This window comes from Artemia sp. Qi Xiang Cuo, chromosome 18 (assembly GCF_049724085.1).
Source record: "Artemia sp. Qi Xiang Cuo chromosome 18, ASM4972408v1, whole genome shotgun sequence".
Classification (NCBI taxonomy): Eukaryota; Metazoa; Arthropoda; class Branchiopoda; order Anostraca; family Artemiidae; genus Artemia; species Artemia sp. Qi Xiang Cuo.
This window is the reverse complement of record NC_142811.1, coordinates 34,550,216-34,574,128: the sequence shown is the minus strand read 5'-3', so window position 1 is coordinate 34,574,128 and position 23,913 is coordinate 34,550,216. Positions and strand designations below refer to the sequence as shown.

The 23,913-nt window shown below is 33.9% G+C and overlaps 2 protein-coding genes across 2 annotated transcripts in view; one reads left to right on the top strand and one right to left on the bottom strand.

Annotated features, from left to right (window-relative positions):
• Col4a1 (Collagen type IV alpha 1) overlaps nt 1–21,229 on the bottom strand; it is a 241,450-nt gene extending 220,221 nt beyond the window's left edge. The window contains exons 1-2 of the mRNA XM_089104421.1: nt 20,930–21,229; nt 14,531–14,576 (exon numbers count right to left, since the gene is read on the bottom strand). Coding sequence (XP_088960547.1) covers nt 14,531–14,576; nt 20,930–20,982 — 99 coding nt within the window. The 5' untranslated portion in view covers nt 20,983–21,229. The remainder of the gene's footprint in view (nt 1–14,530; nt 14,577–20,929) is intronic.
• Nucleotides 21,230–21,410: 181 nt separating this feature from the next.
• Nucleotides 21,411–23,913, top strand: part of LOC148941432 (uncharacterized) — a 364,996-nt gene continuing 362,493 nt past the window's right edge. The window contains exon 1 of the mRNA XM_089104420.1: nt 21,411–21,539. Within this exon, the coding sequence (XP_088960546.1) occupies nt 21,465–21,539 (75 nt within the window). The 5' untranslated portion in view covers nt 21,411–21,464. The remainder of the gene's footprint in view (nt 21,540–23,913) is intronic.

The following is a 23,913-nucleotide window of genomic DNA, read 5'->3' as shown; positions in this document are numbered from 1 at the left end:
TAAAAACACAGCTTTTCCGCCAGGGTAGCAGTGATGTGTCTCCCTTTTTTCACCACGGGTGATTGCATTGAACTAATGGTCGTAGAATATCAAGGAGGGCTCATTTGAACGGAAATGAAAATACCTAGTCCCTTTTTACCTAAAAAATAAACTGTGCCGCATTATATTGCCTTGTTCTGCCTTTTTGTGCCGCAAAACATCCATTTTATCGATAAAATGGCCAAAAAGCGGAATATGTGAATTCTGAGATAGCCAATCAATTCGTCATGGGCAATTATTTGAAGGGAGGTATATATATGAAACCCTTACCTAACTTGAAAACCAAGGGAAGTCACAATTTAGTGCAGGATATATCTTCTTTTTTCGTTCCTTTTTTTTTAAGGGAGTAGGGAGGCCCTTTCGACTCCTGATTACACATAATTTATTCAAGGATTAATGATGCACTAACGGGTCAATGACACCTTTTTCAAGGTCACTTTAAATGTTGTTTCTAAGTGTATTGACTCCGGGACGACGTTTGCACATGCACATTGAATTCTAACGGGGCAATGTATTGATCCACAAGAGGGGAAGTAGTTTTCTGAGAAATTGATTTACATAATCTGACGGTGAATTATTGATCAACGAAGGGGAATTAAGAAACAATATGGCTTCTTTGATCTTTAGGTCTGAGAGATCAAAGGTCTTTAGTGACATAGATAAATTAATATTCTATTTTTAAATATGGCTTCTCTGGTCTTTTGGCTTAGCGATAAATTCAGGAATTAATATTCTTTCGAAGTCTTAATAATGTAACTTGATTCTTGATTTCATCTCTTGGATAACATAGATTTAAGATGTTTCTAAGTGCAACAGATACAGAAGGGAATGCATATGGCTTCACTTAGGGAAGAGATGAAGCATTTAGTTTGCAGTGTATATGCGATATGTAATTTAAAATTCTTTAGGTCAGAGAGATAAATTAATATTCTATCGAAACCTTAATAGTGTAGCAAGGAACACCTTAGAGATGAAGACAGATTAAATATATTTTACGCGGGAAATGGTTTCCTGGGAATTTCAAATGTGACAGCGCAGGAATGACGAAACAAAGGAACACACAGAAATTACTTTTAGGGGATAATTTGAGCGAAACCGTTTGAGACATTTTAGAAGATGATTTAAGCGAAACAGTTTGAGAAATTTTAGAAGATGATTTGGGGTGAAACTCTGTGGTCGTTATAATACACAAGTTCCATTTGAACAGTGTTGTGAGGTCCCCTACCCCAACCCCTAGGCGCCACCCCACTTTTTAGGCCTTACCCCCCCATTTTTTTAATTTTTTTTGCGTGCTTGAGACATAGAAGGGCCCACCCCTCCCTACAACTTATTGGGCCTCCTCCCCCCATTTTTTTATACTTTTTTTTTAAGTTTTTTTAACTTTTTTTAATTTTTTTATCAAGATATTTTTTTTCAACTTTTTTTTACATGTCTTCGAATGAGATAAAACATACTTAAAACAAAAAATACACATTTAATATTTGTACAATTTGTAGAATGATAACAATTTATCTGTTAGAAGTAACAAGTTTTCTGTCAATGATACCAAATTTTTCTTAGAACTAACAACTTTTCATTATGATAACAAGTTTTCTGACGGATGTAGCAAGATTTTCTTAACACTAACAAATTTTCTCTTCGAAGTATCAACATTTTCCATTAACGCTAACAAACTTCTACTTAACATTATCAAATTTTTCTTAGAAGTATATTTTTATCCCGTTCATGATAAAAAGTTTTCAGTTAAAATTAGCAAGTTTTCCTTAACACTAACAAATTTTCTCATCAAAGAAACAGTTTTTTCCACTAACGGAGTTTCAGTTACAGCTATCAAATTTCTCTTAGAAGTAAAAATTTTTCGTCAGTGATAACAAATTTTCTGTTAGAACTAACAAGCTTTCTGTCAAAGATACCAAATTTTTCTTAGAAGTAACAATTTTTTCGTTTAGGATAGCAAGTTTTCTTTCAGAAGTATCACGTTTTCCTTTCACACTAACATATTTTGTCTTCGACGTAAAAACTTTTTCCTCAATACTAACAAACTTTTACTTAATACTATCAAATTTCTCTTAGAAGTAAAAATTTTTTCGTTTATGATAACAAGTTTTGTGTCAAAAGTAGCAAGTTAACAACTTTTCCGTCTAGGATAATAAGTTTTCTGTCAAAGATACCATATTTTTCTTGAAGTAACACTAACAAATTTTCTCATCGAAGTAACAATTTTTCGTCAGTGATAACAAGTTTTCTATAAAAAGTAGCAAGTTTTCTGCCAAAGAGACCAATTTTTTCTTAGAAGTAACAATTTCTTCGTTTATGATAACAAGTTTTCTGTCAGAAGTATCAAGTTTTCCTTAACACTAAAAAATTTTCTTCTCGAAGTAAGAACTTTTTCCTCAATACCAACAAACTTCTACTTAAAACTATAAAATATCTCTTAAAAGTAACAATTTCTCATCAGTGATAATAAGTTTTCAATAAAAAGTAGCAAGTTTTCTACCAAAGAGACTAATTTTTTCTTAGAAGTAACAACTTTTTCGTTTATGATAACAAGTTTTCTGTCAGAAGTATAAAGTTTTCTTTAACACTAAAACATTTTCTCTTCGAAGTATCGACTGTTTTCTCAATCCCAACAAACTTCTACTTAAAACTATCAAATTTCTCTTAGAAGTAAAAATTTTTCATCAGTGATAACAAGTTTTCTGTCAGAAGTAGCAAGTTTTCCTTAACATTAACAAATTTTCTCTCCGAAGTAACAACTTTTTCCTCAACACTAACAAGCTTCTACTTAAAACTATCGAATATCTCTTAGAAGTAGCAATTTTTTTGTCAGTGATAAAAAGTTTCCCGTAAGAAGTAGCAATTTTCATGTCAAGGATACCAAATTTTTCTTAGAAATAACAATTTCTTCGTTTATGATAACAAGCTTTCTGTTAGAAGTAGCAATTTTTCCTTAACCCTAAAAAATTTTCTTCTCGAAGTCACAACTTTTACATTAATACTAACAAACTTTTTCTTAACACTATCAAATTTCCCTTAGAAGTAACAATTTTTTCGTCAGTGATAACGCGTTTTCTGTAAAAAGAAGCAAGTTTTCTACCAAAGATGCCAAATTTTTCATAGAAGTAACAATTTTTGATTGTGATAACAACTATTCTGACAGAAGTAGCAAGTTTTTCTTAACACAAACAAATTCTCTCATCGAAGTAACAACATTCTTCCTTAGTACTAACAAACATTTACTTAACATTAAATTTCTCCAAAAATAACATGTATTTTCTTAACAGTAACTTTTTTTTAATAACTCCAACTTATCCGTTAAAGATAACAAATTTTATTTTAAAAGTAACAATTTTAAAAGTAGCAAAAAATTTGTTATAACTGACGAAAAATTGTTACTTCTAAGAGAAATTTAATAGTTGTAACTAAAACTCTGTTAGTGTTAAGGAAAAAATTGTTACTTTGATGAGAAAATTTGTTAGTGTTAAGGAAAACTAGCTATTTCTTACCGAAAACTTTTTATCATAAACGAAAAAATTGTTACTTCTAAGATAAATTCGATACCTTTAAATAGACGTTTGATATTATTGAGGAAATAGTTATTATTTTGATGTGAAAATTTGTTTGTATCAAAGGAAGTCTTGCTACTTTTGATAGATAACTTGCTATCCTAAACGAAAAAATTGTTACTTCTAAGAAAAATTTGGTATCTTGACATAAAACTTGTTAGTTCTAACAAAAAATGTGCTAACACTGACGGAAACTTGTTAATTCTAAGTGAATTTTATAGCTATAGATAAAACTCTATTATTGTTAAGGGACAAATTATTAACTTGATGAGAAAATTTTTTATTGTTAAGGAAATCTTGCAACTTTTGACAGAAAACTTTTTATCATGAACGGAAACAAATTATGCTTCTAAGAAAAATTCAATATTTTTAAATAGAAGTTTGTTAGTATTGAGGAAAAAGTTGTTGATTCGATGAAAAAATTTGTTAGTGTTACTAAAACTCTGTTAGTGTTAATGAAAAAATTGTTTCTTTGATGAGAAAATTTGTTAGTGTGAAAGGAAAACTTGCTATTTCTGACAGAAAACTTGCTCTCATAAACGAAAAATTGTTACTTCTAAAAAAAATTTTGTATATTTGACAGAAAACTTGTTAGATCTAGCATAAAATTTGTTATCACTGACGAAAAATTGCTTCTTTTAAGTAAAATTTGATATCTGTAACTAAAACTCTGTTAGTGTTAAGGAAGAAATTGTTAATTTGATTTGAAAATTTGTTAGTGTTAAGGAAAACTTGCTACTTTTGACGGAAAACTTTTTATCATGAACAGAAAAAATTATAGTTCTATGAAAAATTTGATAACGTTAAGTAAAAGTTTTTTAGTATTAAGGTAAAAGTTGCTACTTTGAGAAGAACATTTTTTAGTGTTAAGGAAAACTTGCTACTTCTGACAGAAAACTTGCTATCATAAACAAAAAATTTTTACTTCTAAGAAAAATCTGGTAACTTTGGTAAATAACTTGTTACTTCTTACAGAAAACTTGTTATCACTGACGAAAAATTGCTACTTCTAAGAGAAATTTGATAGTGTTAAGTAAAGATTTGTTAGTATTAAGGTAAAAATTGTTACTTCGAGGAGAAAATTTTTTAGTGTTAAGGAAAAATTGCTACTTCTAACAGAAAACTTGTTATCATAAACGAAGAAATTTTAATTTCTAATAAAAATTTGGTATCTTTGACAGGGAACTTGCTACTTCTTACAGAAAACTTGTTATCACTGACGAAAAAATTGTTACTTCTAAGAGATATTTGATAGTTTTAAGTAGAAGTTTGTTGGTATTGAGAAAACAGTTGTTACTTTGAAGAGAAAAATTTTTAGTGCTAAGGAAAACTTGATACTTCTTACAGAAAACTTGTTATCATAAACGAAAAAGTTGTTACTTCTAAGAAAAAATTGGTCTCTTTGGTAGAAAACTTGCTACTTTTTATAGAAAACTTATTATGACTGATAACAAATTTTTACTTCTAAGAGATATTTGATAGTTTTAATTAGAAGTTTGTTGGTATTGAGGAAAAAGTTATTACCTCGACAAGAACATTTTTTTGTGTTAATGAAAACTTGCTACTTTTGACAGAAAACTTGTTATCATAATGAAAAATTGTTACTTCTAAGAAAAATTTGGTATCATTGACAGAAAACTTATTACTTCTAACAGATAAATTGTTATCATTCTAACAAATTGTACAAATATTAAATGTGAATTTTGTATGTTTTAAGTATGTTTTATCTCAGTCGAAGACATGTAAACAAAGTTGGAAAAAATATCATGATAAAAAAAAACTAAAAAAAAACTAAAAAAGTATAAAAAATAGGGGGAGGGGGCCCAAAAAGTTGTAGGGAGGGGGTGGGCCCTTTTATGTCTCAAGCACGCAAAAACAAGAATAATAAATGGTGGGAGGGGCCTAAGGAAGTTGGGGGGGGGGGCCTTGGGGTTGGGGTAGGGGACCTCACAACACTGTTCAAATTTAACTTGTGTAATATAACGACCACAGAGTTTCACCCCAAAACATCTTCTAAAATGTCTCAAACTGTTTCGCCCAAATCATCTTCTAAAATGCCTCAAACGGTTTCGCTCAAATAATCCCCTAAAAGTAATTTCTGCGTGTTCCTTTGTTTCGGCATCCCTGCGCTGTCACATTTGAAATTCCTAGGAAACCATTTCCCGTGTAAAATTTATTCAATCTGTCTTCATCTCTAGGGTGTTCCTAGCTACACTATTAAGGTTTTGATAGAATATTAATTTATCTCTCTGACCAAAAGAATTTTAAATCACATATCGCATATACACTGCAAACTAAATGCTTCATGTCTTCCCCTAAGTGAAGCCATATGCATTCCCTTCTGTATCTGTTGCACTTAGAAACATCTTAAATCTATGTTATCCAAGAGATGAAATCAAGAATCAAGTTGCATTATTAAGACTTCGAAAGAATAATAATTCCTGAATTTATCGCTAAGGCTAAAGACCAGAGAAGCCATATTTAAAAATAAAATATTAATTTATCTATGTCACTAAAGACCTTTGATCTCTCAGACCTAAAGATCAAAGAAGCCATATTGTTTCTTAATTCCCCTTCGTTGATCAATAATTCCCCGTCAGATTATGTAAATCAATTTCTCAGAAAACTACTTCCCCTCTAGTGAATCAATACATTACCCCGTTAGAATTCAATGCATATGTGCAAACTTTGCCCCGGAGTCAAGATACTTAGAAACAACAAATAAATTGACCTTGAAAAAGGTGTCATTGACCCGTTAGTGGATCAATAATCCTTGAATAAATTATGTGTAATAAGGAGTCGAAAGGGCCTCCCTACTTACGGGTGATTATATCTAACCAAAGCTCTAAGATTATCATGATAAGGTTCTTTGAACGGAAATAAAAAGTTCTAGTGCTTTCTTTAAGTTACACAAGATAGTACGCCACAACAAAGTGCCTCAAAGCCACATGTTTTCACCAAAGATGTCAAAATGCCAGTTAATAAAAATTCCGAAAAAGCCGGTCCATTTTTCGTGGTCGAAAACTAATAGCTGGAGCTTTACCATCTTAATCTTTAAAATTTTTGCCTCGTTCTCGCATTCGAGCGAAAGAGAGAACCTAGGAAAAAGTGAACCGCGGCTCTTTGTAACCGAAAGAAACACATTTCGTTTCGCTGTTTTTATGGACTATGGCTGTTTCAAAGAGTTTGTGATAACGAAACGAACTGTAAATAAGGAGCGACGCGGCTCAATAGTAACCGAAACACTAAAAAATTGAGTTTTGATATCATTAAAAGATGCATTAAAAGAATCATCTTATTAAGCTGATTCCAAATATACAAGATTCATTAAGTTCCGCGATACTCATTAAAAGTTAAGAGCCTGAGAAAATTTGACTGATTTTCAAAATAGGGGGAAAACGCCCCCTTAAAGTCAAGAAATCTTAAAGAAAAATACACAATCAGATTCAGCGTATCAGAGAAACCTATTGCAGAATTTTCAAGCTCCTATCTACAAAAACGTGGAATTTTGCATTTTTTGCCAGAAGAAAGATCATGGATGCTTGTTTATATTTTTTCCAGGGGTGATCGTATCGAAATAGTGGTCCTCGAAGATCGGAAGAGGGTGAATTCGAACGGAAATTTAAAGTTCTAGTGCCCTATTTAAATGACCAAAAAAATTTAAGGGTAACTGGCCCCCCTTCCACGCCCCTTTTTTCCCTAAGTTTGTCCGATCAAAATTTCAAAATGGTCATTTTGTTCAGCATAGTTGAAACATAGCCTGTAAGTTATGAAATTTGACCATTGTTTACGTATAGTGTTGTTTAATGGGAAGTATACAGACATTTGGGGGGGGGATTTTGTGCCTAGGGTGGGTTTTCATATGGAAAATTTTCTCTGGGGAGGGAAATTTTCCGGGGGTGAACCTTCCAGGGGATATTTTACACTGGGGGAATTGGAAAGAATTCCTATACGAAACTATTTTTATTTGTCTTACTTTCTTCTTGCCATATCAATTTTGCATGCAGAGATGTTCTGGAGGAATCATCCGGAGGCTATTTTTAGCATGTTTTGATTTCCGGGGAAAAATTTCCACGGAAGGGGGGATTTCTGGAACTATCAGGAAAACGAATAGAAATTAAAGTCTTTTTCAAATGAAAGTATGCTAAGTAAAATTCTTCAGGCTTAATCGTCCGCAAGAAATTTTACAGCGGGGGGGGGGATTTCCAGTGAGGATGGAATTGTCCGGAGAGAATTTTACAGGGAAATTGCCCAAAGGAAATTTTACGGAGAGGGGGTATATCTTAAGTTCGAGGAACTTCCCACGGAGGAGTTTCCCGTAAGGGGCAGATTTACCGATATTATTTGAAAGACCTCAGTAGCTCGCTCTTTACGCTAAAGTTTGACTTTTAGTCCCAATTCCTTAAGAGCGAGTCCTGAAACACAAGGGCTGTTTATTTAGAACAATACGCTTTTTTAAAAGTTATAATTGAAACTTTAGCATAAAGAGTGAGGTATTGAGGACAGGGCAACCCCTTTCATATACGGAATGATTTCTGTTCATTTTGAGTTTTAATATTGCTCCTTACTTTCAGTTGAAAAAAAACTTGTTTATTTTATTAATTACCTTAAGCGGTGCATTTGCACAAGTTTTCCTGATGCTGCACGCTAAAAAGGTGTGTGACCTGAAATGTTGCATGTAATTAAAATATGATATTTCATACACAATTGAATTTTCTATATTCATTCCTCAACATTAACGCTCTACTTTGTCTTACCCTTGTGGGAAAGTTTCAAAAAAGCAAGACTAAGTGCCCTATGTTAACGAAAACTAACGTTTGACGAAGATCTTTTTGACGAATGCCTTGAATATTAAGAAGAGCTAAAAATTATCCAACATAAGCAAAAAAAGTTTTCCTGATACAAGGAAGGATCTAAGTTGTAACTTCAAACAAACAAAAATTATTGCTTAGAAGCCTATGCAACATACATCTATAAAACTAGCTCAAATATTGTAACTCGTGATATTTCCCTATGGTTTGTAGAACTTTGGAAAAAGTGGCGACTTTCCTTATTTCAAGATGAGGGGGTATACTTTCCTTCAATTTAAGCTTTTCTATGACGGCAAGTTCAGCGGCGTATTTTTTGCTCCAATTTGATGCCAAGTTTGAGGGATTATAGGCAGTTTTTTAAATACTTAAGACTATGTTTCCATAATTCGAAATTTTTATTCTGTTAAGTCTGAGTTCTTACTTCTGAATAAATGTCAACTGTAAATTTTCTTTCTATCTTTCAAGACACAACGCTTTGACAATCATATTTCTAGAGTTGTTGTTTGTGATTTGTGTAAAAGATTATCTATATGGACCCTATATATTGACGGTCTGGCCACTTCCGACTAGAACCTACACTATCACAGCTAAGTCATCATCATTTTCAACGGAAATGTACCGCCTACTCTTTGATAAAGAATTTGCATTTTTTGCATGAGTTATTCAATACAACTTCCAAGATGTAAATCTTAGAAACTCATTCATTCGTTAGACCTTTAAGTGAAGATTTTGGGAATCATATGCTAATTCCATTGGCGTATTTTTTCACAAAAATGGGAGAGCGCAAAAAAAAAGGGGGTTAGCCCCATATATATTACTATACAAATGGTCCTTTCTCTGTCACAGAAAAAAGTGCTAATTCTGGTTCTGGAGAGTCTACACCAATGAATTTTTAACGCTAAAATTGAGCTTGATGGAATAGCTATTAATTTGTATCGTTGAGTTTGCTCTTAAAATACGCTAATATCTTTAAAAGTATAAGCAACCTTTGAAGTTAAAAGGACTGTTTTGGGGTTCAAACCTTTGAGGATGAGTTAAGAGAAAGGTGGAACCGAAAGAGCTTATAGTAAAGCCGTTTTCATCTCTTGTCTGAGGAATTTCAGTTCAAACTGAGTCTAGGCAAAGTGTAAGATGTCCAGAACTGCAGTTTTATAAGAAAGTGTACGAAATTAGCATTTTGATGGTGAAAAACTGTCGTTTGCAATCTAAGATGAAACAATGATTTTCAAATACTGTCGTTGTCAACCTCTGAAAGCCTACAACGAACATTTGTGTCCCAAGAATAACTTTCATTTCGATAATGATGATAATTTATTTAAAGACGGCCTTGAAATACAAATTTTTCGCTTAAAACTAATTTTACCTCCCATTTTCTGTCCCTCAGTCAATTTTATTTCATAATCAAGTATAGAAGCTAAGGGTGTGTTAATTTCCCTCATAGCGCACAACCTAATCGAAAGAAAAGAGATATTGCTTTCATGGGGAAGGCGTCATAACATCTAATCGTCAGGACCACTAACGTCAGGACATCGACAAATCCGTCATAACATCGACAAAAAAATCCATCAGAACTACTAACTGTCATAACATCTAAAATTTTAAAACTTTAGTTTTTTGGGGTTTAGGGGGGGGGGGGAAGGTACCGCGGTTAGGTTACGTATTTAATATATGCTATGCTTTACCCCCACCCCCTGATGTGCAAATATATTACCGAAATTTGTTTCTAACTATTATGTACTTATTACTATTACATAAACTTATAAATTTTTTGTCAATGTTATGAGGGTTAGTGGTTGTGACGGTTAGATTTTATGACGTTCAGTGCTTGTGACGGTTAGTCGAAATGGTAGCACCGCACTTTCATGTAATTAAATAAAAAAACAAGTTTTTTTAACTGAAAGTAAGGAGCAGCATTAAAACTTAAAACGAACAGAAATTATTCCGTATATGAAAGGGGCTGTCCCCTCCTCAACGCCTCACTCTTTATGCTAAATTTTTTTATTGTTCAAAAAATAGAGTTTTGAGAATGAGGCAAACTTTAGCGTAAAGAGCGAGATGTTGAGGAGGGGACATCCCCTTTCATATACGGAATAATTTCTGATCGTTTTAAGTTTTAATGTTGCTCCTTACTTTCAGTTAAAAAAACTTGTTTTTTTTATTTAATTTTTGAGCGTTTTGGAATTAATGGAGGTTTTGATTTTGGCTCACCGTACATGAATAATTAAAACAAAATTTGCATACTAATTTTACTGTTATTTGGTTAAATGGCTATCTCGAAAGTTGTTTAATTTTATTTATGAACGTTTTTATTAGTAATAAATATACGTAACTTACGAATTAACTTACGTAACAAACTTCTATATTCATATATTTTTAATAGGTATATTAGGGTGTTCACCCTCTAGTCAATACCTCGCTCTTTATGCTAGAGTTCGATTTTTTTTTTCCAGTTCTGTAAAAATGACCCCTTAATCACAAAGGCCGTTAATTAGAATAAATAGCTCTTATGAAAGTACAAGCAAATTTTTGGCTTAAAGAGCGAGGTATTGACTAGAGGGCCAACCCAATCATATACGTAATAATTTCTGTTCGTTTTAAGCTTTGATGTTGCTCCTTACTTTCAGTTGAAAAACTTGTATTTTTTAATTTAATTTCTGGTCGTTTTTTAAAATAATGTGGGGAAATCCGGCGCACCCTTCATAGCAATGTCTCTTCCCCCATGAAAAGATCCTCTCACATAGCCCATACCCCCCCCCACAAAAAAAAATCCCCCCTGAAAACGTCTGCATACTTTCCGATAACCAATACTATATGTAAACATTGGGTAAAGTTTATAACTTTCCGCCCTTCCCCTGGGGGCTTTGGGGGACTAAGTCATCTTAGAAGACATAGTTATTATATCTTCGACCCAGCTCAACAAAATGGCTATCTCTAAATTTTGATCGGGTGACTTTGGGAATAAAATGAGTGTGGGAGGTGGCCTAATTGCCCTCCATTTTTTTGAGTCCCTTAAAAAGGGCACTATAACTTTTAATTTATGTTTAAATGAGCCCTCCCGAAATATTTTATGACCACTGGGTCAATACGATCACCCCTGAGAAAGAAAAATAAATAAATAAACACTCGTCCGTGATATTTCTTCTGGCAAAAAATACAAAAATCCACATTGTTGCAGATAGGAGGTCGAAACCTCTACAGTAGGGTTTTCTGATGCGCTGAACCTGATGGTGTGATTTCAATTAAGATTCTATCACTTTTAGGGGATGTTTCCTCCTTTTTTCGAAAATCGGGCAAATTTTCTCAGGTGTGTAGCTTTTAATGGGTAAGACTAAACTTACCACGAATACTCCACCCTGTCCAACCCCAACCTAAGCTACTGAAATGTTCTGATGTGTCGATGTTTGTTAAATAAAGACCTTTCGTAAACTTCCTGGATTTTGAACTGACTCTTCCTGACAGCATTTTTTATGTAGAAATTTACGCTCAATCCCTCAAATCCCTCGAACTTGTAAAAGAGCTCGAACTTTAGACTTTTCATCTTAAGAATCAGTTTTTCAAACAGTTCGTGGTAACGAACTGTAAGTAAGGAGCGACCCGGCTCAATGGTAACCGAAACTCTAACAAACGGAATTTTGATACCAATAGATACATCAAAAGAATTAGATTTTAATTATGATTTCAAAAATATAAGTTTCATCAAGTGTAATCTTACCCAGCAAAAGTTAAGCGCCTGAGAAAATTTGGCTGATTTTCGAAAAAAGGGGGAAGACCCCCTAATGGCTATATAGCCTTAATGAAAATCACACCATCAGATTCAGCACATCAGAGAACACCACTGTAGAGGTTTTCAAGCTATTATCTGTAAAAAGGTGTATTATTTCATTTTTTGCCGTAACAAAGATCACGGATTTTTTTTCTTTTACCAGGGATGATCGCATCGACCCAGTGGTCCTAGAATGTCGCAAGAAGGCTCATTCGAACGGAAATTAAAAGTTCTAGTGTCCTTTTTAACTGACCCAAAAAATAGAGGGCAACTAGAGTCACCCAATTAAAATTTTGAGATAGCCATTTTGTTCAGCATAGTCGAAAATCTAATAAATATGTCTTTTAGGATGACTTAATCCCCCACAGTTCCCATGGGAAGGGCTGCAAGTTATGAACTTTGCCCATTGCTTACATATTGTATTGGTTATTGGGAAGTATACAGACATTTTCAGGAAGGATTTTTTTCTGGTGGGGGGGGGGGCTGGAGGAGGGGGTTACTCCGGAGAATCTTTCCGTGGAGGATTTTTCTTTGGGGTAAGGAACATTTCTATGAAGGGGGTGCCGGATTTCCAAGCATTATTTAAAAAAGGATCAGAAATTAAATTAAAAAAAACAAGTTTTTTCAACTGAAAGTAAGAAGCAGCATTAGAACTTAAAACGTCCATAAATTATTACTTATATAAGGGGGTTCTCCTCCAAGTCAATACCTCGCTCTTTACGCTACAGTTTTTTTAGTGCTTTCAAAAGAGCTATCTATTCTAATTAAACGGCCTTTGTGATTCAGGGGTTTGTGAATAATTTTTTTTTAACTTTTAACGTAAAGAGCGTGGTATTGACTAAGGGGAGAACCCCCTCATATACGTAATAACATATACGTAATAAAAAAAAACTATACAAAAAAAACAAGCGATACGGCTCAATAGTAATCGAAACTTTTAAAAACGGAATGTTGATGTCAATAAATGTATCAAAAGAATGGGCTTATAATGCTGATTCTAAATATATAAATTTTATTAAGTTTTAGTATTACTCATCAAAGGCTACGAGCCTGAGAAAATTTACATGATTTTTTAAAGAGGGGGGAAACATCCCTACAAGTAAAAGACTTTTAATGAAAATCACACCGTCAGATTCAGCGTATCAAAAAACCCTTATACATAGGTTTCAAGCTCATATATGCAAAAATCTGCAACTTTGTATTTTTTGCCAGAAGAAAAATATACAAATATAGAAGTTCGTTACGTAAGTTAATTTGTAAATTACGTCAGAAGCAAATTTAGAGAGAGCCATTTACTAAAAAGCCATTAACTAAAAAACCACCAAAAATTAAATAAAAAAACAAGTTTTTTAAACTGAAAGTAAGGAGCGACATTAAAACTTAAAACGATCAGAGATTATTCCGTATATGAAAGGGGCTGTCCCGTCCTCAAAGCCTCGCTCTTTACGCTAAAGCTTGACTCTTTGTCACGACTTCATTTTTTTAAACAATAAAAACTTTAGCGTAAAGAGCGAGGCGTTGAGGAGGGGACAGCCCCTTTCATATATGGAATAATTTCTGTTCGTTTTAAGTTTTAATGTCGCTCCTTACTTTCAGTTTAAAAACCTTGTTTTTTTTATTTAATTTTGTCCTAAAGAGACATCATCATTTATGTAAGCATCTGTTAGAAGTCAAATAGTTTTTTTACTTGATTAACTGCAACTAACATTGCTCCCTATGCAAAATTCTTTGCAAGCTGCTTATTAGTCAACATAGACAAGGAGGAACTTCTTGCTTGTATATTTGCTTAATGTAAAATCGGTTCTCGGTTGGGCTCAGACAAGTGTAATAACCCGATGGGAATTTTCCAAAAATGTAAATTTCCTCTATCTTCTTTTTTTACTTTTATTTTTGGCTGCCGCTCCATAATTGCTGCTGCGTCCATATTCGTTTGTTAATTTTTCTGGCGTCAAAAGCGGATTTTACGAACAAAACGATGGTGATAAACCAAATCGAAGACAGATTAACCAGTTACACACTTAAAACTTTGTATATTATTTGCGTTTGTAATTGTAGATGATAATTCTTATTTCTCAAAAACATTATACATGTTTTCTTGAGAACAGGGGCGTAATTTTGTCAAAATCCTGAGGAGGGGGCAAGGGTCATTTGTGAATAGCTTCAGAATTTTATTTGGTGGCAGAAAAATATTTTTGGGATCGCATAAACCGAGCAGAAAGTTTAAAGAATCCCTAGTAAATTATTCCGTCTTTACTAAATTAATGAGAACAATAAAAAAATTATAGCTTAGAAAAAAAGTAGTTTTTTGCCTATCATTAAAGAAAAGCGAAAAAATGAATTTAAACACTTACTGTAGAGTATTGACCAAATAAACACGATGAAATTGCAATTATCAACCTGTAAAAAGAAAATGAAATTGAAATTAGAGATGACAAATTTTGTTGCAATATTGAAATTAAACGGTTCAATAGCTGATCAATTAAACTTCCATCCGTTTATTTAAAAATAAACAAATTTAAACTTTATTTTTTCAAAGAAAGAAAACAAGTACAATGAAAAAAAATAATCAAGCACTGATAAATCTTCCAAAAGACATGATGGGATAGAAAAAATCCCGATTAAAAACATAAAAATCTACATAACTGACGCCGCAAAACCTTGTAAAAAAAGAAAAGAAATACCTTAAATGGTGCTAGAAACACTATATCTGCTATACTGATTTTTTATTTTTTTTTTAATAAATGCTTTCAAACTGAAACTACGTTTTATTTTTACTTTATTTACAAACAGCTTGATGTAAAATCAGGCTCGCAGTAATTTTTAAATTGAAATCAGAAAATGCTTCACAATAAGAAAACAACTACATCCACCGGGAAACCGTTGGAGCATTTTCTCCAGCAATTCTGTTTGTTGATTTATCATTGACATTTATGAGAAGTTTCGCTAAGATATTTAATGAAAACCAGGGAGTGACATCTAAGAGCTGATACTTGACCTACATTGAAGGCATCATTAAATAGCCTACGTAAAATTCTCGAATATTCAAGTAGAAATGTATTTTATGTGTTAAATTCTTACGTTGATTGTAATAAGTGAAAAACATAGACAAATAAAAGAAAAAAACTTGAAAGCACACTGAAAGAAAGAAACAACAATAGGGATAAAAATTATGAATTAAAAAGCATTGGGAAAACAAACGAATAAAGACACTAAATGCAAGGAACCTATGAGTCAATTTCAAGTTGACAGGGACTTAATGAGGATTCAAACTTAAGTCCTTCTTAGTTTGAGCCCTTTAAAAGCTGTTCGTTACATCGTCATATCCAAAACCGAAGGGTATATCTCATACTTATTAAATTCATCCAACTATTGTCCTAAAACCTAGATTTTGATAATTTAATTTTTGGTTTTAACACTGATAAACAAAAAGGATTATAGGCTCCAAATTTCCTGCCGTGATTACTTGACTATAGGGGTTTGTGAAGAAACACGGGAATAAAACAGAGTTGGATGTAGCAACCACATGTCATAAGTTTTTGAACATCGCAACATAGTAAATTTCGTTGAAGTGGATGACCCCCTCTACATACTCTAATTCCAGAACAAAGATTGTTATTGTTCTAGGGTGGTGGCCACTTATTCCAGGGTGGCGGAGTCCAACGACAGAACTCGTATAGTAAAACAAGAGAATCTTGTTTCGTCTTTGGTAATAGGGTATTATATCAAATTTTCATTGAGATGGAATGACCCAAACAGATTTGTTTTTTAGTTGGGCAGTTCGATATTTCGGTCCAAATTTAGTAATAATGCTGCATTGCAGCACTAGTGCTTCCGCGGCTGTTTTGATTTCGCTTTGTTTCGGCCTTTTTTGTCACTTGTTTTTTTTTCTCAGTAAGGGGTTTATTTTTTGGTAAGCTTGAAAGTTTAGGCGGTGTTATTCACTGACAATAAATCGTACAAAACTACTAAAATTCTAGAGAAAAAAGACAACAACAACAGCAGCAAACTGGAGAACAAGAATTACAATGCCATGAGAACCAAGAACGGGCTATTCCTCTAAATTACTCTCGAAATAAAAGAAAAAATCCGTGTCCATGACTCGAAAACATCACGACTGGAAGAATCTTTCACATAATTAGGCAATACCAAACTCGCTAAAATGTAATAGCTGATGTCCTAGTTTGTCTTTTAGGGAGTCCAAGGCCAATCTGATTTCCGTAGGGGGGGGTGGTGTGCATGATAGAATGAAACGCTGCGGTAGCACAGTGGATTTATGCGGGGTATCTAGATTATAGTTATAAACAAATCTAAAAAAAGATTAATTTTTTTGTCTGCCAAATTTAGTCAGAAGTAACAGTTAATGTTCTCGTTACAACATCGCTTTTAGTGGACGTGAATCAAATCTGAGGGACACTTTCAAGTCTGATAGACACTGTCACTTGTATTGTTCCATATCTGTTATCCATTGGTGGCAGTTGCTGCAATATATCACGGGGTTTGCCACAGGATGTCTAGTCAGGCCTCTTCCTTTTTATTTCACTGATAGGGTTACCAATTATTTTGAAACTTGTAAAATACGAAGAAAGTTTAGCTAGACTTTCGGTTTTCTGGCTAAATAGGAATAATTGTTCTCGGCTCTCCGGCTCTCGGCCCTTTTGAACAGCAAGAGCCGTTCAAAAGGAGGGGGGAAACTAAAGCAAACTGCCCGGGTACCGTGGCTGGGAGTTTGCCCCATATGATCAAACTTTTCACTTTGATCCGGCTTTTTTGCTTATATTTGAGTCGGGGGGCTGTAATTAATTTTTCTTCGGGCACCAAACACCCCACCCTAGGAGCGGCTCTGTACAAAGTTACGAACATTTTACTTTTCCAATAAAGTATTCAAATACCTAAGATTTGATCTCATAAATATGTCTGTTTATTTTAACAATTATAAAAAAAAATCCAAAAATAGTACGTTAGACGAATACACAAAAAAAAAAAAAATCTAAAAATGTTGTCAGTTTTAATCTTTTACACATCTAGCATGCTACTTCGACTGCAGCAATTCCCAAAACAAAACTTACTAAAAACTTCAAAAAACTAATGCCAAGTTGTTTGAAGAAGGAATGATTTTAGGCAATAAGTTGGAAAAGATTTCGCCAAATTGTTGTTCGAACAGGGTATGAATTTTGAGAAGGTTTTCACGAGTTAGTTCCAAAAATGAGTTAAAAAGTCAGAACGACTTCTCTAAGCTGATCTGTAACCATCGGTTTTAATTGCAAAGGTGTACTTACTCGGTATTATGTCGGGAAAAACAGCAATGATATGAACAAAAATCGTTTCAGTGGCTTTCTTAAGGAATACCTTGCATAATTGTATACACACACCGTCCCTAAGTCGCTTTAAGGTCGCATTTACCATTTTTAAACTTCTGAAATAACTGGCAAAAGCCGTTTACTAAGCTAATCTCAAAGGGATAATCAGCGAGGGCAATGTATGTTCAATCACACTTTGATCCTCCTGAACTAAATACCCTACTGTTCCTACCTTTGAAGTGAGCTTCTTGAATCAGCGAGGGCAATGTATGTTCAATCACACTTTGATTCTCCTGAACTAAAATACCCTACTGTTCCTCCCTTTGAATTGAGTTTCTTGAGAGCTTTGCAAACAACTTTTGGAAATTGTTTCAAGAAGTGTGAAAATGTCAGATATAACCTCTAGGCCTGACGATGGTGATAAACCAAATCGAAGACAGATTAACCAGCTACACACTTAAAATTTTGCATATTCTTTGCGTTTGTAATTGTACATGATAATTCTTATTTCTCAAATCATTATACATGCTGTCTTGAGAACAGGGGCGTAATTTTGTCAAAATCCTTGGGAGGGGGTAAAGTTGGAGTCAATTTTCCTAAATCAAGTGGAATACTATATAAAGGTGACTTATAATACTATAAAGGTAAACATATACTAAAAAATTGGGTAAAATTCTACTTTGGTTACTTTTACCTATCTTGGAAAGGGGTGAAGTTAGGAAAATGAAACTTTCAGGGATAGGTCTACAGGCTAAAATATGTCCTGGGAAGGTATTTTGAAGTACTTATCTCCTCTCCTTCTCCCTCTAGAGGATCCTGAAATTTGCCTACATGACAGGTAGACCTATTGAAATTTTGACAAAACAATATTTTACCTTAATTTTCAGTTATATGATTCTTTTTCTCGGGCTTTAGTTCTGAGAATACAATTCTGTTATTTGAGTAGTATTTTAAGCCATATCAATGTTTTTTTTCAAAATTTAGGAAATACATTTGCATATCTTTAAAACTCTATAAATCAGGATTGAGCAAAGTTGTGAAGCTGAAAACAATTTTGTTCGACTTCATTTTAAGCAGAAGATCCATATTACAAGGTTTCACTTTTATAACTCACAGATTTTTAAAGGTCATCAAAGGTCAGGACCCTCTAGAGGGAGAAGGAGTGGAGGTAGGTACTTCAAAATACCTTCCCGGGACATACTTTAGCCTGTATATCTATCCCTGAAAGTTTCATTTTCCTAATCAAACTCCTTTCCAAGATAGCCAAAAGTAGCTAAAGTAGAATTTTACCAAAAATTGATCTGTTTCTGTTGATGCTTGAATTATTCAGGTTTATCTTAGTTTTGAAAAGATTTTGGAAGAAACTAAATTTCAGCTGGGGAGGCAGACTAGCGTCTTGGAGGGTAGCAAATCGGGGTCTGTGAGGGGCAGTTGCCCCCATTACCCTTAGGAAATTACGCCCCTGCTTGAGAAATACTGAACGTGCAAAAGTTGGACATGGCTAAATGTTATAGTAACATACGTAATTGCCACCACAAGTGTGAAAATGTCACATATGACCTTTAGGCCTGACGATGGTGATAGACCAAATTGAAGACAGATCAACCTGTTACACACTTAAAATTTTGCATATTCTTTGCGTTTGTAATTGTAGATGATAATTGTTATTTCTCAAAAACATTATACATGCTTTCTTGAGAACAGGTGCGTGATTTTGTCAAAATCCTGGGGAAGGGGCAAATTTGGGGCCCATTTTCCCAAATCAAGTGGAATATTAAATAAAGGTGACTTATAATACTATAAAGGTAAATATGTACTAAAAAAACTGATCTATTTCTGTTGATGCTTGAATTATTCAGGTTTATCTTAGTTTTGACAAGATTTTGGAAGAAACTAAATTTCAGCTGGGAAAGCAAACTAGCGTCTGGGAGAGGGGCAAACCGAGGTCTGGAAGGGGTAGTTGCCCCCATTCCCCATAGCAAATTATGCCCCTGTTTGAGAAATACTGAACGTGCAAGATCTGCTTTTTTTAATTTTGGACATGGCTATATGTTATAGTAACGTATGTACTTGCCAAGACAATCTTAATGAAATTCAAGCTATCTTTTCATTATCATTTTTTATTTAAAATACAGCTCTTGTGAATTCACGCAGTTCTCCCAGCTACTAGCTAGCTTTATGTAGCTCTTGTATAGCTTTGTAAATCCATCCGGGATGCTAATGGTTTATACAATTTTATACGAAATATGAACTACAATAATTTATCCTGTTTAATATACAGGGTAACATATAGTCATAAGTGGCATAATTTTTCTTTCTTTATCTTTGGGAGGGGGGGGGGTGAAATTCAGAAGCTGGAGTACTTTCAAAGAAAGTCCCAAAACAGGCGGATTATATTCAAATATTATGTATTATAGGTTCAGTCATAAAAAATTCGAGATATCGAGGGGACGGGACCCTCAAAATATCTAGTTTCAGTGCATAAGCAGTTGCTTAAGACTAAACTTTTTGTGTTAACGGATCAATTGATAATTAATTCTCGTAACCTAGTCAAGTGGACAACTCCAAAAAGTGAGTTTTCATGCCCAGATGATTGGGTTTTGTTTTTCTGTAATTTGAGGGTGTCATAAGAATTCATGAGGATGGGCCGTTCTTTGAAGATTCTAGTCCTAGCTTACACTCTAGCTTACTCTTCTGTATGAGTATGAATACTACCACTTTAAGCATGCTAAAAGTCGCAAAAATTGGACACATGTCACAATTATAGAAGCACAGAATTTATCCAGAAGCTAAAAAAAAGGTAAAATTCTACTTTAGCTGCCTCTGGCTATCTTGGAAAGGGGTTAGGTTAGGAAAATGAGACTTTCAGGGATGGTTCTGCAGGCTAAAGTATGTCCCAGGAAGGTATTTTGAAGTACCTACCTCCACTCTTTCTCCCTCTAGAGGGCCATGAAATTTGCCTACATGACAGGTCCATACCCATTGAAATTTTGACAAAACAACATTTTACCTTAATTTTCAGTTATCAGTTTCTTTTTCTCTGGCTTTAGCTGTGAAAATGCAATTTCAGTTATTTGAGCAGAATTTTAAGCCATATAAATAGTTTATTTCCAAAATTCAGGAAATATATTTGAATATTTTTAAAACCTTAGAAATTGGAATTCAGCAATGTTTTGAAGTTAGAAACCATTTTGTTGTACTTTTATTACGCAGAACATATGTTTTTCAAGGTTTCGTTTATATAACTCATATGTTGTTATTGGTCATCGAAGGTTAGGACTTTCTAGAGATAGAAGGAGTAGAGCTAGATGCTTCAAAATACCTTTCCAGGACATACTTTAGCCGGTAGGCCCATCCCTAAAAGTTTAATTTTCTTAACTTAACCCCTTTCCAAGATAGTCAAAAGTAGCTAAAGTAGAATTTTACCAACAAAAAATAAGAAGTAGGGTTTACCATATGTTTTTACGACTAGATTGTAGGGATTCAACTAATCCTATCGTTCCCATTTTCAATACATATCACAAAAAATGAAGCTGAAAAAGAGGTGAGAGGGAACTACCTCACACACTCTTTGCACTACACAACTTAGGCACGCAAAAAATCACAGTCAAAGTACATGCACTCGGAAATCCTCCAACTTCGAATCTGGCTGGAACAGTTTCTTCCTTGCCCTACTCAACTTCTGGATATGTTAAACTCCTCCCATCGAAAATAGTTCCTATGCAATCTTATCAGTTCGGCATACGGACAAAGTACAATTAGGTCTTGTTGTCAGAAATGAGGATTATTTCTTATCTAAAGATAAACAGGAACTAAAAATTTATGATTGACTACCCGATATGTTGAAGGGTTACTGAAATACTTGGGTTATGTCCATCCTCCTCTGCTTCAGACCTTGCGGATGAAATGGAACACGCGCTCGTTAGTGTCTCCTGGAAACTTGACGAGCTAAGAGATGTTGTTTCTTTAGAACGAGATGATTTAGCGAATGATAATGTTCGGGAAATATATATTTTTTGTGGCAGCTATTTTGGCGGTGACGTTAAGAGAAGTTGATTCTGCGGTTAGTAGTTTATTCACTTATATGTTAACAAATACGTCTTAGAACTGTTTTATTTGTCAGTTATTATCATTCCAGGCCACTTGGGGAGGAGTAGGAGTTTTTCCCATGAATGGGTAAGGGGCCAAACAAGTTGTATTTACCACAGACGACCTTTATCAGAGAAAATTGATTCTAACCGCCTGGAATTTGACTAAGAAGAGCATAAATTAAAAGCTTTTTTTTTTTTTTTTTTATCAAATCTTAATCTAAAATGATTCGTCTTAAAGTTCTTGTTTGGTTGACAGACAAGAAGTTCGGTAGAGAAGGTTGATCCTATTTCTAAATGATATTCTTAATTTTTTTTTTCTCTGTCATCCCTTATACCCAATTAGAAATGATTCGTTGTGACGAACGACGATGACAATTGGTCAGAACGTGACAAAACAGGTTACTTTGCGTATGAGTAAACTTTTGGATACTGATATTTCATATTAGATAAACTTATTGGGGGAGAACAAGAGACCTAAGGTCTTGAAAAGCCACAAGATATCAAACAGTTCTTGGTAACGAACTGTAAGTAAGGAGCGACCCGGCTCAATGGTAACCGAAACTCTAAAAAACGGAATTTTGATACCAATAGATACATCAAAAGAATCAAATTTTAATGCTGATTTCATGTATATAAGTTTCATCAAGTTTAGTCATACCCATCAAAAGTTACGAGTTTCAGAAAACTTAGCTGCTTTTAGAAAAAAGAGGGAAAGACCCCCTAAAAGTTATAGAATATTAACGAAAACTACACTATCGTATTCAGCATTTCAGGGAACCCTGTTGTAAAGGTTTTGAGCTCTAATCCTCTAAAAAGCGTAATTTTGCTTTTCTTGCCAAAAGAAAGATCATGGATCCGTGTTCTTTTTTTTTTTTTTTTTTTTCTCTTTTCCCCAGGGGTAATCGTATTGACCCAGTGGCCCTAGAATATCGTAGGAGGGATCATTGGAACGGAAATTAAAATTTCTAGTGCCCTTTTTAAGTGATCAAAAAATGGAGGGCAACTAGGCCCCCTCCCACGCTAATTTTTTTCCCAAAGTCACCCAATTAAAATTTTTAGATAGCCATTTTGTTCAGCATAGTCGAAAATCTAATAAATATGTCTTTTAGGATGACTTAATCCCTCATAGTTCCCAGGGGAAGGGCTGCAAGCTATGAACTTTGCCCATTGCTCACATATTGTATTGGTTATTGGGAAGTATACAGACATTTTCAGGAAGGATTTTTTTTTCTGGTGGGGGGGGGCTTGAGGAGGGGGTTACTCGGGAGAATCTTTCCGTGGAGGATGTTTCTTTGGGGTAAGGGACATTTCCATGAAGGGGGCGCCGGATTTCCAAGAATTATTAAAAAAACGATCAGGAATTAAATTATAAAAAACAAGTTTTTTCAACAGAAAGTAAGAAGCAACATTAGAACTTAAAACGAACAGAAATTATTACGTATATGAGGGGGTTCTCCCACAAGACAATACCTCGCTCTTTACGCTACAGTTTTTTTTAGTGCTTTCAAAAGAGCTATCTATTCTAATTAAACGGCCTTTGTGATTCAGGGGTTCGTGAATTAAACAAAATTTTAACTTTTAACGTAAAGAGTGTGGTATTGACTAAAGGGAGAACCCCCTCATATACGTAATAACATATACGTAATAAAAAAAAAAACAATAAAAAAAAAACATGCGATACGGCTCAATAGTATTCGAAACTTTTAAAAACGGAATTTTGATGTCAATAAATGTATGAAAAGAATGGGTTTATAATGCTGATTCTAAATATATAAATTCTTTTAAGTTCAGCATTACTCATCAAAGGCTACGAGCCTGAGAAAATTTACCTGATTTTTTAAAGAGGGGAGAAACATCCCCTACAAGTGAAAGAATTTTAATGAAAATCACACCGTCAGATTCAGCGTATCAGAAAACCCTGTTACCTAGGTTTTAAGCTCATATCTGCAAAAATCTGCAACTTTGTATTTTTTGCCAGAAGAAAAATATACGAATATAGAAGTTCGTTACGTAAGTAAATTTGTAAATTGCCTCAGAAGCAAATTTAGAGACAGCCATTTAGCAAAAGAAAAGTAAAATTTTTATGCAAATTTTGTTTACTTATTCAATGACGGTGAGCCAAAATAAAAGCTGCATTAACTAAAAAACGATCAGAAATTAAACAAAAAAAAACAATTTTTTTAAACTGAAAGTAAGGAGTGACATTAAAACTTAAAACGAACAAAAATTATTCTGTATATGAAAGGGGCTGTCCCCTCCTCAACACCTCGCTCTTTACGCTAAAGTTTGACTTTCTCACAACTCTATTTTTGTTAAACAATAAAAAACTTTAGCGTTAAGAGCGAG